Source organism: Chaetodon auriga, chromosome 7 (assembly GCF_051107435.1).
Source record: "Chaetodon auriga isolate fChaAug3 chromosome 7, fChaAug3.hap1, whole genome shotgun sequence".
Lineage (NCBI taxonomy): Eukaryota > Metazoa > Chordata > Actinopteri > Chaetodontiformes > Chaetodontidae > Chaetodon > Chaetodon auriga.
This window is the reverse complement of record NC_135080.1, coordinates 4,700,864-4,715,763: the sequence shown is the minus strand read 5'-3', so window position 1 is coordinate 4,715,763 and position 14,900 is coordinate 4,700,864. Positions and strand designations below refer to the sequence as shown.

At 44.0% G+C, this 14,900-nt stretch overlaps 2 protein-coding genes across 2 annotated transcripts; both read left to right on the top strand.

Annotated features, from left to right (window-relative positions):
• Positions 1-221: 221 nt before the first annotated feature.
• Positions 222-9,222, top strand: prcp (prolylcarboxypeptidase (angiotensinase C)). Its single transcript, XM_076734286.1, has 9 exons — positions 222-733; positions 3,837-3,977; positions 4,061-4,162; positions 4,244-4,425; positions 4,525-4,682; positions 5,409-5,581; positions 7,416-7,583; positions 7,702-7,889; positions 8,214-9,222. Exons 1-9 carry the CDS (start codon positions 572-574, stop codon positions 8,431-8,433), a joined length of 1,494 nt encoding a protein of 497 aa, XP_076590401.1. The 5' UTR covers positions 222-571; the 3' UTR covers positions 8,434-9,222.
• A 3,279-nt stretch (positions 9,223-12,501) lies between these two features.
• On the top strand, positions 12,502-14,558 carry fam181b (family with sequence similarity 181 member B). Its single transcript, XM_076735387.1, has one exon. The coding sequence runs from the start codon at positions 12,642-12,644 to the stop codon at positions 13,602-13,604; it is 963 nt and encodes a 320-aa protein (XP_076591502.1). The 5' UTR covers positions 12,502-12,641; the 3' UTR covers positions 13,605-14,558.
• Positions 14,559-14,900: the final 342 nt, after the last annotated feature.

The window sequence follows — 14,900 nt, the reverse complement described above, 5'->3', positions numbered from 1 at the left end:
CAAAGTAGCGTCAAAACAGAAATGTCAACATAACACACTTCCGGTATGCTGTTAAAAATAAAAGTTCCAGTATGAACACATGTGACCTCAGGCACTGTTCTGTGACCCACCTGCGGGATAAAATAGCATTCAGAGGACATAATAAAGCGGTTTACTTTACTCTCCGGCATACTCCTGCTCTGAGAGACCACTAGTTTGTTGCGCGCGTAACATCAACGTGCACATGGACAAGACTCCCATCAGCCCTTGCGAGTGTATTTACAGTAGGAGTGCTGCCGTCGGCTGACTGCTAGCCGGCTACAGTGACATTAAAGTAGTTAATATGTTTTGAAGACTTCGAACCTGAGGCTTCCTGTCTCCGTCTGCACCGCGGCTAAATTTAGGTCACACGCTGGCTGACAACACCTCTCTGGATTTGCTGACCAGCGAGTCTCACTTCCTTTTTTTTTTTCTTTTTTTTTCTACGGGACAGGTCTAAAGACATCATGAGACCTCACTGTCATTTGCTGAAGAGCAGCTTGTGGTGATCTGCGTTTGGCCGTGGCAGCAGCAGCAGCAGGCTGGAGTCAGGATGGAGGTTTGGGGCAGAGCTGCAGCTACCTGCATCCTAACGTTGTGTCTCGGCTGTTTGCACGTGATCGCCCTCAAATCCCAACTTTTCACCAGACGTGGTGGCTCGCTTCACTCCAGAGAGACCCCCATCAGCTATGAGACAGTCTATTTTGACCAGAAGGTGAGTTTAAAATCTCTCTATAACTATTTTGTAAACTCGTCACTTGTCTTTGAAAACGTCAGTTTTACGGTGCTTCCTTCCTCTTTCGCTTCTTTCTCTTTCACTTCACTTTAAATGTTTGTTTTGTGCCTGAATTTAGTGATCTAAAGGCGTCATAAAAACAAAAATAAGAAAAAAGTGATGCCCATATTTGACCTGAAACATCTTGTCACAGTAAGATTGAAGTGCCTGGAGTTATGATGACAAAAGGACTTTTTAAAAGCTTAATATTTTACAGATTGTATTCTGTGATGATGTCACCGTATTTTGCTGACTGGCTCATATTCTGCTTGCCACCACACTCATTGTTTGCTGTTTACTCATATCTGCACCACCTTCTCTTTCTCTAAACTTCAGCGCACTTCATTCTGTGGAGGCTGTTCATGTGTTGTGTCTGCAGACAATAGGTGTTTTCCCTCTTGCTTAGTGAAGCGAGAACCATCACAGCTGGCTCTGAACAGGACCTCCGTACGTCTCCCCCCTGGCTGGCTGCCTAAAAAGGTCTCCAGGGCCCAGCCAGTGTGAACACTTCACCTCAGTGGTGTTTCTCCACATTTTCCACGCACTGTTTCTTCACGGAGACTCAGGTTGCACGTTGATCGTGTGCAGAGTCGTGTCGTGACCTGTGAACCTCACTCACACAGTCACAAGACTGAGCTTGTGCTTTATTACTCTCCTCTTCTTCCTGCAGCCGGTGTAAACTCAGCCAGGTTTACTCACGATGAAATGATGACATTTAGTGTAAATCAGAATAATAATTAGGGTGAGCTCATTTATGTATTATAAAGCAAACCTGTAGACAATTAGAGGAGGTCAGTAGACATTCAGGAGCTCCATAAACTGACAGTGCAAAGGTCTAAAATGTCAGGATCACTGAAAACTAAACCCTGACGTTCAGTAGACTGTAACCTGCTTTTTCTTTACTCTGTAGTGTCTTACTGTTTTTTTAATCTGTTGAATATTTAAGCTCGTTTCCCGGCTAACTGAGACATTTGGAGGTTTTGCGAGCACCTTCCAAGGTCTGTGATTACATTAGAAAAAGACAATCCAGTACAAAAGAACAGAAACATTGAGGTGTTGAATCATTTAAGTCATTTTTCAAGTTAAAGTGTTTAATATTTTGATTGTTCCAAATCCTCAAATGGGATGATTTGCTGCTTTTCTGCATCTTGTATTTTGGACCGTTGAGAAGATAAAACCAGACATTTACGTCACGCAAAGACTCTGATGTTTTCCAGACTGAACATTTAATCGATTAATGTAGCGAACAAAAGGCAGATCAGTCAAAAGTTTGTTGCAGTCTCAGTGTGAGATTTAATGCTGTTAACAGTGTGCGTGCACTTGACAATATTTGGATTAGAGGACAATGCTCCACACCTGGTCCAGCCCACGGCATCCTGCCTAATCAGCCGCGCTGACAAGAAGATAAAGGCCGTTTCCTTCCTCCTGATGCCCATTGTCTTGTCTGATGTGTTTTTGGGGGGACAAATCAGTGAGAAACTGTTTGCTTCTTCTCAACAAGCACAACAAATAAAATCCCTGTTATCCTCGTCTCAGTAGCAGGAGCGAGTGTGCTGTTTCTGCACAGGAGTCATCAATCACGCAGCCTTTTTCTGCTCTCTGCGGGACAGGCTGCCGTGAGGAGAGCTCCAAGCGATCCAGCAGTTGTCCAGAGGAAATCCTCTCCACTGCGTTTCGCCTCCAGACAATAAATGGAAGTGTCTTAAAGCATCCTCCAAATGAACTGTTGTGCTTTACCGGAGCTTCGCCTCTCATGTCTCCATTTGCTGGACTGTAACCGATGCAGTCTCTTATCTTGTGGAATAGTTAAAGTACTGGTTCAGTAGTTGTGCTGCACGTGAACTGAATGTTAAGTGAGATGAAGTGCTGGAGCGCCGCCTGCAGTCACCACACGGTGGCACTACTGGTCAGGGTGTGGATCAGTTATGAAACCCATCTGGAAGGTTTTGTGATTTGCATGCTGAGTGGGTGCAAGCGATACAGTGCTCACCAGGGGTATTTTGGGGAAGCACTTCATGTATTCAGACTTATATAAATGTATAATTAGTTTTGGTTTACTGATCATGGAGTGAAGGACGAGTTTTGTTCGCTTTGTTTTTCAAGAACTGATGAGTTTCCATCCCAAAATCAGTCTCGTGCCTTTTAAAAATCCTGCTGTGAAGCAAAGGTAACCAATAACACACCATTTAAACAAGTTATTTTTCTTTTCGAGGGATATAAAGCACCTTAAATGCTTTGTTCACAACACTCTAACATCGCACTTGGGATCCTCAAAACCACTGAAGCCTACTTTGCTGCCGAACTGCTGAACTTTTCCTTTAAACTGTCTCATGGTCCCCTCGCGCTTAAAAGCACTGCCAAGCGCTAAGGAGTCGAGGCTTGAATGAACACATTGTGGCCCCAGAATCTTTTTGCTGTCATTGGCTCATAAAATTGCTGCCTCCTTTGTATCCACTGAGGAGGGAAGTGGGCGAGGAGGGGGGAAAACAAAACAAAAACATTTTGTATGAAGTGTTGGGACTGTTTCAAGGGCTGGACAACTGCGAAGCCTCATGGGGTTGTCTTCTCTGTGAAGTTGTTGGTTTCTTTCTGCTTTTTGTTTCATAAAGACTACAGGAAATATGGCTGAAAGGGGAAGATACCCCCAGAGTCCCCGAGGTCTGATGAAAGGATCAGAGCTCGTCTAAAGTGGAACTAATGTGGCATCCTTTAAAATGCCTCCAACGTTTTTTAATACAAATTGGGGCTAATTACCCGAGAATCCAACCTCGGGAGTGTCATTTCACAACGCTGCTTTGGGCGCAGGAGGAGGTGTCAGAGCAGCTGATGTGGACTGCGTCATCTCACGCTGAGTTTAACATCAGGAAATGAGTGTTTGTGTGTCAAAAGGTTTGACGAACGCAGAAGAGTTTACTGTCATGAATGACTTTGTTGGACCTGTTGCACCGAGCTTTCTGCCTCAGTTCAGGTCACAGAGAGCTGTTATGATGTTTATAATGATGTGTGTGTGTGCATACATTTAATCTCCTTTTGTGTGTTGCAGATTGATCATTTTGGATTCCTGGAGGATGGCACCTTCAAACAGAGGTACCTGGTGGCTGACAAACACTGGCAGCAGCCCGGAGGACCCATTCTGTTCTACACCGGCAACGAGGGCGACATCACCTGGTTCTGCAACAATACTGTAAATATCCCATCTGTCAGCTTGTGTTTCCGCTGCTCGTAATCCTCAGACTAACTCAGCACCTGTCCTCGTTTTCTCTGGAGGGCTTCATGTGGGAAGTAGCGGAGGAGTTGGGCGCCATGCTGGTTTTCGCAGAGCATCGTTACTATGGAGAGTCGCTGCCTTTTGGACAAGACTCTTACAGCGTGAGTGAAGATGTCAGTGATGAAATTTCCTGTAAATCATTTTACAGACAGTTAATTTTTCCAATAATATTTGTCTTGCAGGACAGCAAACACCTGAACTACCTGACCTCAGAGCAGGCCCTGGCTGATTTTGCAGTGCTGATTCAGAGCCTGAAGGCCGCTGTACCCGGAGCTCAGCGCAGCCCTGTCATCGCTGTCGGAGGCTCCTATGGAGGCATGCTCTCCGCCTGGTTCAGGATGAAATACCCCAGCGTGGTTGTCGGGTGAGATTTCAGCGCGGCTGTGGAGTTGCATTCTGTGCAGCTTGTGCCATGTTGAGCAAAAAGTGGATATCTGTGGATTTGCTTCTCGTTGTGTTTCAGAGCTCTGGCATCCTCCGCACCAATATGGCAGTTCCCTGGTATGGTGCCATGTGGAGACTTCTACAAAATAGTAACACAGGACTTTGCCAAAAGTGGCTTCAACTGTGACGCGAACATCAGGAAGTCGTGGAAGGCAATTAAAAATGTCTCCTCCACTGGTAAGTCCCACTGCCAGGATGGGTCCATTTATCTTATCTGTCGTATTCCAGGAAATATGACTCATTTGAATAATTCAAAATATTAAATGAACCATGTTTCATCTCATACTTCAAGTTTAATCCTCTATGGGGGGAAGGCTCCTCGATTCGAGGAATTTCTACATATTTGTCCATATGTTCCAAATGTGAGTTTGATGAAGTGTTCAGTAAAGCCTGAAACCAGACAGCTGCTGCTAAAACGTGCAGTGCTGTTTGACAGCCTTTACGGGGTCCACCGTACGACACGTGTCAGAGGCAGGGCCGTTTAAAGAGCCGGAGATCTGCTCCAATCAGAGCTCTCTTCTGGTCCACCAGCTCTCAGGTCTGTGTTTTTTCATGAGGGCCACACTTTTCTGAAAAGATGAAACATGATACTGAACATATTCTGTGTTTTTTCGAATGAGTATTTGGTCCTTTACCCTTAAGCTTGAGCATCCTGCTACTTTATCCATAATAAAATTATGGATTAAAGCTATCATGAGGTTTTTCTGTCACTCCTGTAAAGACTCATGCAAGCTGAAGCCATCAAATACTACCAAAATAACCATTTATAACCAAAATAATTAGTCTGGGATGAAATGACGGTGTTGCTCTCTGATGTTAGTACCCTGTGTTGGAGTAGATGTAGAGAGTACACGTGTCTGATAATGAGGGCATTTAATGTATTTTTTGCTGTCTTTTGACAAGCGTCCGGTCTTCAGTGGCTGTCGGATGAATTCAGCTTATGCACCCCTCTTAAAAACAAGAACGATGCCGTCACCTTCAAGAACTGGCTTCAGGAGACCTGGGTGAACCTGGCCATGGTGGACTACCCCTACGAAGCCAACTTTCTCCAGCCTCTTCCTCGCTGGCCCATCCAGGTACAGACAGCCACCGGTGAAATACTGTATCTAAGGTCAAATTTGAAGGTGTAGCCGAACTTCAAATGATTCAGCGTCAAAGGTTCACACTCAAACTCGCTTTGTTTGTCTTTGGTTAAGCGCCTGATTTGGCCTGACAGCCTGTCCCTAATTGAAATGAATGTGGGATTCAGCCGATTGTGTTACAAGTGTTTGTTGTGGTTTTCCAAGCTTTTGTTTACAACAGCTGTCAATTAACTTCATTAATATTCATAAGGATCTAGTTTCTTTTGGATTTTAAGTATTCTTTGGATGAGCAGCTACAAGTAAGCCACTATTCTTTTCTTCTCTCATACCAGCGGTCCATTCATTCGCACACTCCGTCAGATCTCTGAGGTGTTCCTCTTAGGACGCTCACATGGCACCACAGAAAGAGGACATTTGCCCAGAGCGGCTCATGCGGCCATTAAAAGAAAGGTTCACCGCTCTCATTTGAATGAGACTGTAACAAATACTTCACTGGGCACTCGATGTGGAAAGAAAAAAAGCGTCATTTGTTAAAAGTGAAAATGAAAAGCTGCAATCATTTCATGAGGCTAATGCAACAAAAAAAAACTGTTTTTGAAAACACTCTTTCCTGTTTTCAGCATCACAAAACTTCCTTTGTTTTGACGTGACAGAGCTTGTAACAGTGCGGAGGCTGATTGACTTGGGCGCAGTGTATTCGACCCGTCACCTTGGCACATCACGTGCATAAACCAAGCTCTGCTATTGACCCCGACTCTCTGTTTGGTGCTTCTACACCCCTCCGAGCGCCCCACGCAGCAGCCCCACGCAGCAGCCCCACGCTAAGCTGTTGCTAGTGTGATACATTTTTTCTGTACTTATTTGTTTATCATTTAGATGCTGAATAGATCCAGGAGCAGCATGTATGGTGGAATAAACACTAAATGGTCATTTTGAGTTTTTTGGCTCCTTTCCTTTAATGTATGCGACCCCTATGGGTGGTTTAAGCGGTTTAGGCAGTGGGTGCAAAGAGGAGCTTTTTTAATGACAAAGCTAATGTGATTATCTGAGTGAGTGTGAGAACGGGGTATTGAGGGCTTAGAGGAGGGAAATCTGTTGGCAGAGATGAATGTATAAGCCTAATCCTATCTGAAAAGTAAGGAGAAGATGCTTTGGAGCAATTGCAGTGTTTTTTTTCACGGTATAAATCTTTGGTTGGACATGTCTGTGGCCCTCCTCATCCATCGACCACCAACTCCTCCCCAGCCCGCAGACAAAAGCCTTAGTAACAGACTCCACACTAGCGCAGCTTCCCTCCAACCTCCAAACAAGAAAGCCCAGTTTCTGTGCCTCACAAAGAGGCAGAACAACAGCCACGGCCAACTCTGCCGCCGCAACCATAACAACACGCAGCGAAATGAAACAAAAGCTCAAACTCAAATATTTATCGTGCACGCTATTAAATCTGAGAAATCAACCATGGTCAAACAAAACCGTTGTAAGTAGAGCAAAACCTCTAAATTTAATCACTGAGATCTCGGGCTTTAAGTAAATGGACGTTTTTTCCCCCTCGTGCCAAGTTTAGAGCGATAAATTCAGGTTGATTCCAGGGAATTTCATATGCAAATCAGGCGCCACCACTTTTTATGTGGAAAAACACTTTACGGGCCACAAGGAAACAATCTTCAGCCTTGTAAACAACACCGATGCTATGAGAGAATGAGAGATTTAAATGAGTCTTTTAATTGTTATTTAAAAAGAAAGTGCGCAAAGCTTTTAATAACTAAACTGTAATATCACAAACTTCTTGTTAATTCTTTTTTGTTTTGCTTGTTGTTGTGTTTTCAAGGTGGTGTGCAAGTATCTTGCTTTCGATTCCACCGTGTCAGACTACCAGCTGCTGCACGGTGTCTCCCAAGCAGCGAAGGTCTACTACAATTACACCGGAAGCCTTCCCTGTCTCAACACATCTCAGACAGCGACCGGCAGCCTCGGATTCCTCGGCTGGTATTACCAGGTGCGCGAACACAGAGCGCCAGGATCAGTGTTGTCACGCTGAATAAATCGCTGCACAGATGTGTCGGTGGGCAGCTTTTCCTGTCACACTGAATGCGTGTTCAATCCCTCATCCCCAGGCCTGCACAGAGATGGTGATGCCCATGTGCACAGATGGCGTCCAGGACATGTTTGAACCCGAGGAGTGGAACTTCCAGGCCTTCTCTGATGGCTGTAACGCCATGTTCGGTGTCAGGCCGCGAGCCGACTGGGCGAGCACCGTCTACGGGGGGAAGGACATCGCCTCTCACAGCAACATCATCTTCAGGTAAACGTGCAGACTGAGGCAGAAGGTTCCCTGTGTTTTCTGGGCTTGTCTCGTGCAGACTCTCACCGGCTTTTATTGCAGACAGAGTAAGAGTACCCACCTGGGCAGCAACAGGAGGTGGACAGACGAATGTAAAACTTTAATGAAAGAGCTGATGTAGCTCAGTCAGAAACGCTGAGGTGGTCATATGAGGTTGAACACCAATCAGCAGCTTTTGTCAAGCTATAAAAACATCTGGCAGTCAGACATTTAACATAACATATAATACGTTCTACGTCTGCGCGTGTGTTTTCAGCGCACACTGTCTCTGCTGTTGTATTTCAGTAACGGAGGACTGGACCCGTGGTCGGCTGGTGGAGTGACTTACAACATAACAGATTCCCTGGTTTCAATTCTGATTCCTGATGGAGCCCATCACTTGGACCTCCGCTACAGCAACGACCACGACCCACCTTCGGTCCGCGCCGCCCGGGCGTTAGAGGTGAAGTATTTTCGGGAGTGGATCAGGCAGGCTAAAAAGACGCCTCACGCTGCGTTGAGTTAAATGTCACGCTCCAGAGGGATCCATGATGTCCGGGAACGCAGAGCTTTAGTTTGCGTGACGTGGTTTTTCACAGGGTGCTCTCTCCGTCATTCTACCAAAGTTTGTCCATTTTTAATCAGTGTTGGAGTTTTTTTAACATTGCTTTTGATTTTAATAACATTTTGGGAGTGTTTTTTTATCTTAATCATGTTGCTGTGTTCAGTGCTGGAGTTTCAGACGAATGCAAATTTTTTTTAACCCGATTAGACACACTCCTTCTCTTTATGCCAAACTATACATTTCCAAGGGCTTGGAGACATAAGGGTACTGTATCATGAACAAAGATTAAATGTGTTTGTCGTGTAACAGCTGGTGAAAACAATGTTGTGTGTAAATATCTTTGTTTATTCATGTAAACTCATTATCATCGTTTCCTGTTTTCACTCAGTCTTACAGTCAGGGAGACATTCAGAGTTCTTCACATCTTTAAATGTCACATTAACAAACTGGCAGCCTTTAAGTTGTTTGTGTCGATGATCAGTAAACATAAGCAAATGCTGTCAAATGCTTCTTAACACTTAAATAAGTCTCAGGAGAAAAGTTTGACACCAAATATAAAGAAAATCAATTTTTTGAAAATCTCCACTGCACTGAGTGTATTATTAAACTTCCTATTGTTCACAGAACAGTGCCTTCCTCGCTTTTTAAGTTTTCTATTCATGTCTCATCCAGCCTTTATTTAATATGCTGTCATTCCCAAGAAACACTTCGTCCCGTGAAACTGATTAAAAAGCTGCAAATGATATTGTCATATAATCTTTGTAATTGTCTTTTATGAGTGCGCTGAGCAGAATCTTTGTCATGTTTCAGGGAGACTGAGGCTTTTAAGTTACTTCCACCAAGCAGGAACAATTGCATGTGCTTGAGATTTAATAAAAACCCAATCGGAGGAGGCCAATAAAGTGAGTGGTGGGAGGTTATTGCAGCTACGCCTGCTGACCTCACCCCCGTGGACCAACCTGTGGGATTCCCCCTGGCACACATTCATTCGCTGGCTGCCATTAAAGCTCTAAATTGCAGCACAGAGGACCCTGGTTTGTTCCCCCCTGCCAGTAAAATTATTAATACAACTCCTGGGGTGCCAGAGAGGTGGAGAAGGGTTGATGGAAGGTTAAGAGTGAGGCAGTGAGTGGACGCAGGAAGCGGCAGGGACCAAGAAGCCTTTTGTAGTTCACCATAAGTCACAATTTTTTTTTCTTTTCCCCTTTTTTTTAAAATGTCAGCAATGGTAATAAAAACACGCCGTCTTGCTTTGTAATTTTCTTTGAACTATTCTGGCCAAGTCTCTTCCTCCCCCTCCTCCTTTAAAGCTGAAGTTCCTGACATGACACGACTCTGTGAAGCAGATGGGGAACATGTCCTGCCCTGGTACATGGGTTGATGTTCCACCAGGAGACACAAAGCCTGACTTCTCAGCATTTTGTCACAGGCTTGACTGGATCTCAGACACCCCCGCAGAAAGGAACATAGCTAAACATGGGGGAGGACAGGGTCTCAGCCACTAAATGCCGTCCTTAAACTTTTCTCAGGACTTTGAGAGGTCATTAATTTTACCAGCCTTTTCTAAGTCGCTGACACTGGCCATCAATCAAAGGTGTTATTAGTATTCGCTCGACCCCAAACTCTGAGTGTGTCCCTGCTCAGACAGGGACCACACACCAGTAGGAAGAGATTAAGCCTGTGTGTGTCACATCACGTCGCACTGAGCACCCAGCTCCTTTGGGGTTGGGCGCTGCTGAATAAGTAAATTCTCAGGGCCAGAGCGTGTGGTGGTAATGTTAACAACGTCTTAACAGTATGGATCTATGTGCGTAACAACCTGCTGGTTGCGGGAAAAGCCACAACAGATCGCTAATGATTTTCTCCAAATTAAAATTCACCAAAGGTCCAAGCATAATGAGTTTTTGAAGATGCAATCGATAGTTTGACCTCGGTGATTAACGCTAAAATAAACACTGGTCCATTGTAGGATTTTAAAAAACAACTCCAGATCCAATCGTACCCTCACATTCAGTGTCTTGAGAGTGGAAACGAGCTCCTCAGCTGTGTTCTCAGTCCATATATTTTTTCCAAGCCGGTCTGCAGCAGCCCATCCCCTCTCACCCTTCAGCCTTTATGCAACAATAGAAACTTGTTTCCGGGATCTGTGCGTCAGGCCCTGTGATGTGAATGACCCACCAGCACAAAAGCCAAAGCTCCTTGACTGGAAAAAAAAAGGGGATATGGCTGCCATGACTGTGATGATGTCACTTTGCCAAAATTGTGCTGCTAGCAAAGAGAGGGAAACAAAATCAGTTTGGGCAGGCGTTAAAAGCTCAGCGCTCCTCCGCTGAATTCATGAGATGTCACGATATGGCTTTTCCTGCTCCACTCACTGCCGCGAGGAGCGGAAAGTTTTGACTTTGCAAATAGATGCCTGAGCACAGCTGAATATTCAAAGTCTGCGGTTCCCCTCATGAATTCTTCTTTTAACAGAAGGTATTTCACGTCCAGCTGTATAAACAAAACGATTTTCTTTGTTTTGTAACTATTTGTTGCCCATAGATTTGAGTTTTTCTGGATTTCTTTTCAGTCACACTCGTGTTGTGCCACAGATAATTAGATCAGTGCTATCAGTTTCACTGTCTCCTTTCTCCTCAGGAATTAACATAAGAAAGAATTTTTTTTTTTGAAGGCCTCACTCCCTCGCTGCTTCAGACTTTTTTTTTCAGCCCTCCAGCTCTTAAATAAGTCACTACCTCACCTCAGCATCCACTTTTCTAAGAGTCTTCTTTCAATTATTCAGCTGCAGCATCTCCTAACTTGAAATGAGAATAATAGATGAAGCTTTCCACTTCTGCATTCTCTGGTAAACAAGTCCAACATAACATTAAATGGCATTTTTTTTATTGTGTAGTTAAACTATGTCCAACAGTCCATTGAGTCAAAATTCACTTGAAATTCCACTTAAATTTGGATAAGTGCTGGCAACATAACAATCTGGCGTTTGGACACATTCTCTATTGTATTCACTGCCGGCCAAGAAACGTCCTGTAAATACGTTATTGTTTACAACAGAAGTTTCATACCCAGGATTTCTTAAGGTCAACATTTCTTCTGGCACACTGAGCCTGAACTGCACTTTATTCCCCTTTAATTTAACAGCTCCGGCAGCTTTTCTAGTTAAATCGACTGTTCATTATTGAGACCCATTTTACGAAGGGGCTGTGAGGTGCAATTTAATGAATCTCTGGCACAAAGCTCCCTTTCACTGCCGGGCGAAGAATAGAGGCTATTTAGACCCTGTAGGGCTTTATGTCAAAGGCAGCCCATAATAGTTGTCAGGCCAGGGCAGAAATTCCCACTGGCCTGGGAATGCACTAGAAATCAACTTTTGCCATGAGCAGATTAAGACACAAGCAAGCAGTTGGGAAGATTCTCCCAAATAGTGGCATCTGTTTGGGCACAAAGATTTTCCCACAGAAAAGAAGCCTTACTCCCTGCTGCACAGCCTCGATTTGATAGTTAGGTTTGTTTCAGAGCCTAAATGAACACTAATTAGATTACAAGTTAACTTCTATCGAGTAATCCAGACAGGAAACACATCAGCAGGCGTGATGATTGAAAAGTGGTTAGAATGTTTTGAGAAGGATGCAGGAATTCATGAATAATGACGCAGATTAGTGGATGATAATAATCATGTAGAATGTTTTAATAGAGAGTTTTTTTCTAGAACAATTCTGCCCAGCAAAACTACTCTATCCATCGAGGCTTTTCTGCTCACTGTTACAGTCATCACCTCCAGATTCATGACAGCGTTTTGGTTCAGAGCACACACAAACAGTTAAACTAAAGGGGGAGAGTTCTGTCGGAGGTTATTGTCTTCAACCCAGCAGGGAATTTCAGACAAATCCCTCTTAGATGCAGGTGGTCAGGCACAAGCAAAGAGTTAAGTCCTGCGGTCTCTTTGCCCCTCCTCTTTGATGTTCTGACATCATTAGTCCAGCCCCCTGAAAGATCTCCTCGCTTTCCCCAGAGTCCGTCACTTCTACTCTGGAATGTTTACAGGAACTTCATGAGCAGCATCAGGACCAAGTGTTTGTCAGAGAAAAACGACATGCACTGAAGAAACTTTTGGTTCAGGGATCACAGCGGATGCCACAGGTGTAGCCGCTGGGCTCAACAGAGTAATGGCTGTTCAGACCGCAATCATGAACCCCCAGTTCATGAATTTCTGCTTCCCGGGTTCTGTGATGGAATACGACGTGGAGAAAAATCTGGATGGGAGTCTCCTCGGTGAGGCAGAAAATGATGAGGACTACAAAGAGACCACTAGGGACTTGCTGAGCTTCATAGACTCAGCCTCCAGCAATATCAAGCTGGCTCTGGACAAGCCAGTGAAATCCAAGAGGAAAGTCAACCACCGGAAGTATCTACAGAAGCAGATCAAAAGGTGCACCGGCATTATAACACCAGGAAAGGTAGCAGATGCCCCAGTTAAAAGACAAGGCTCCCTAGCCCTTTCTCAGCCCAGCCCTTTGCAGAGCAAAACTCTGCCTAAGCGTGATGGGGTCCAGGCCAACTTACAGAGCAAGAGCTTGGCAGCACTCTTCAGCCCTGTGAAGGATGTAAGGGGTGAAAAAGCCAAGAAACCACCCCTGAGGCATCGCAATCTGCCCCCCTCTTTCTTCACTGAGCCTGCCAACTGCTCCAAAGTAAGCTCCACATCTGGGATGACGCTGAAGGACTTGGAACGAGGCAATCCTGAGGCTGCAGAGTTCTTCGAGCTCTTGGGGCCCGATTACAGCAACATGGTCAGCGACCAGGACCTTTATCAAAGCATGCCTCTCCGGGTGCAGCCAGAGATGGGAGGCCCGGATCCTGCTTCCTACGATGCTCACCATTTAGTAGGTGGTCTTCTCTACTCTGAGCCCTGGACTAGCTGCTCAGGATCCTCTAAGAAACCAGGGGGGAGCCTGCGTACAGGCCCAGCCCAGCCTCCTGTCTACTGTCCCTCTGAGGCTGCTGGGCCTGTAGAAGATCACGCACTGTGCACTTTGGCCTTCCCGAACTTCTTCACAGACTGCTCCATACCTCAGGTCACTTATGATTTAAGTGGTGGTTATAACAGAACTAATTATTCATCTCTATGAGAAATTGACAATTCTGCTGTTAGAAGTGCTGGTAAAAACAGATAAAATTGCTGTGACAAGTTTAACACTAGTCTAAGAGTCTACGTTTGATATTATCATACATTTTCATCTCCTCAACAACATGTGTCACTCTCCCCGAGAGAAACATTCAACTTAAAATGATTTCTTTCTTAAAAAATGTCCAAAGCTTTCAAGTAACTGGATACCGTGCACTTTTCAACGACTCAGTTCTCAGTTTCATTTACTACTCTGTTCTGTTTAAAGTTCAATACTTTCACATGTGGACATGATTTTCTTTATCTCAGGCTATTTCGAATGACATCATGAATCAAAATGCATCGGATTTTGGGCATGCTTCAGTTTTATCACCACCGTATGTGAGTCTCTTCATTAGCATGTGTCTTATTCGTTTGTGAATTTGTTAATGAAGACATTTCATTCCACCATTTCCATATTTTACAGAAATGCTTGTTGGTTTAGTCCACTAAACATCACTTATCGCTAGAACGTTATTTCTTAGAATTGTTTGACAAAACATGCTGCAACAATCTCTCAGCGAGGCACTTTTTCGTCCCTGTTAGTAACAGTTCTGCGTGGAGACTCATTTTGCTGAAATGATGATTACAGCAATGTGTGATGCCAAGTTTATTTTACAACATTTTACAGCTCAGAAATTATTTTCACGTGCACCCATTTTGTTGGCAAAGCCTTTTATGTGTCGAGCTATTGTAAGAAGACAAAATAAAGCTGGTCTTTATTACTGTGACAACAGTGTTCTTGTGTTCATTGCTAGTCACGGATGCTTATGTGTGATTATCAGAATAAAAGAGGATACAAAGCAAAAATGTGCAAGGTGTGTGCCTTTAAAATACATTTTGAGCTGTATCAAGTCATTTGCATGTAATCACAAAAATATTGCAATATGTAAATAAATAGATAAATACAAACTGCTGAACCTCCTCTGATGGTCAGACCGAGTGCTTTCAATTCTCAGAGGCGTTGTCATTATTGTTCTTGTTTGTTAAACAATCTTTGCTTGTATTTGTTGCATTTATTTATTCAAATCCTTTTAACATATTGGTGAACTGAGAAACACTTTGTATCCTGGTGCTATTAAAAAAAAACTTACTATTGTCCTGTAATGAAATATGACAGGTTTGAGTCAAGATTATAGTATTTACAATAGTATTTACTGCAGCTCTGACATATTGCGTGGCATTACAATGTATAGGTGCACCTGACTGTTCTAGTTCTAGAGTGTTTTTAATTCTGTAATTATGTAAAGTCTAATAAATT

Coding starts and splice junctions, on each gene's coding strand:
- prcp (XM_076734286.1), top strand. CDS start 572: ATGGAGGTTTGGGGCAGAGCTGCAGCTACCTGCATCCTAACGTTGTGT. Junction 3,978..4,060: donor CCTGGTTCTGCAACAATACT/GTAAATATCCCA, acceptor TTTTCTCTGGAG/GGCTTCATGTGGGAAGTAGC. Junction 4,426..4,524: donor TACCCCAGCGTGGTTGTCGG/GTGAGATTTCAG, acceptor GTTGTGTTTCAG/AGCTCTGGCATCCTCCGCAC.
- fam181b (XM_076735387.1), top strand. CDS start 12,642: ATGGCTGTTCAGACCGCAATCATGAACCCCCAGTTCATGAATTTCTGC.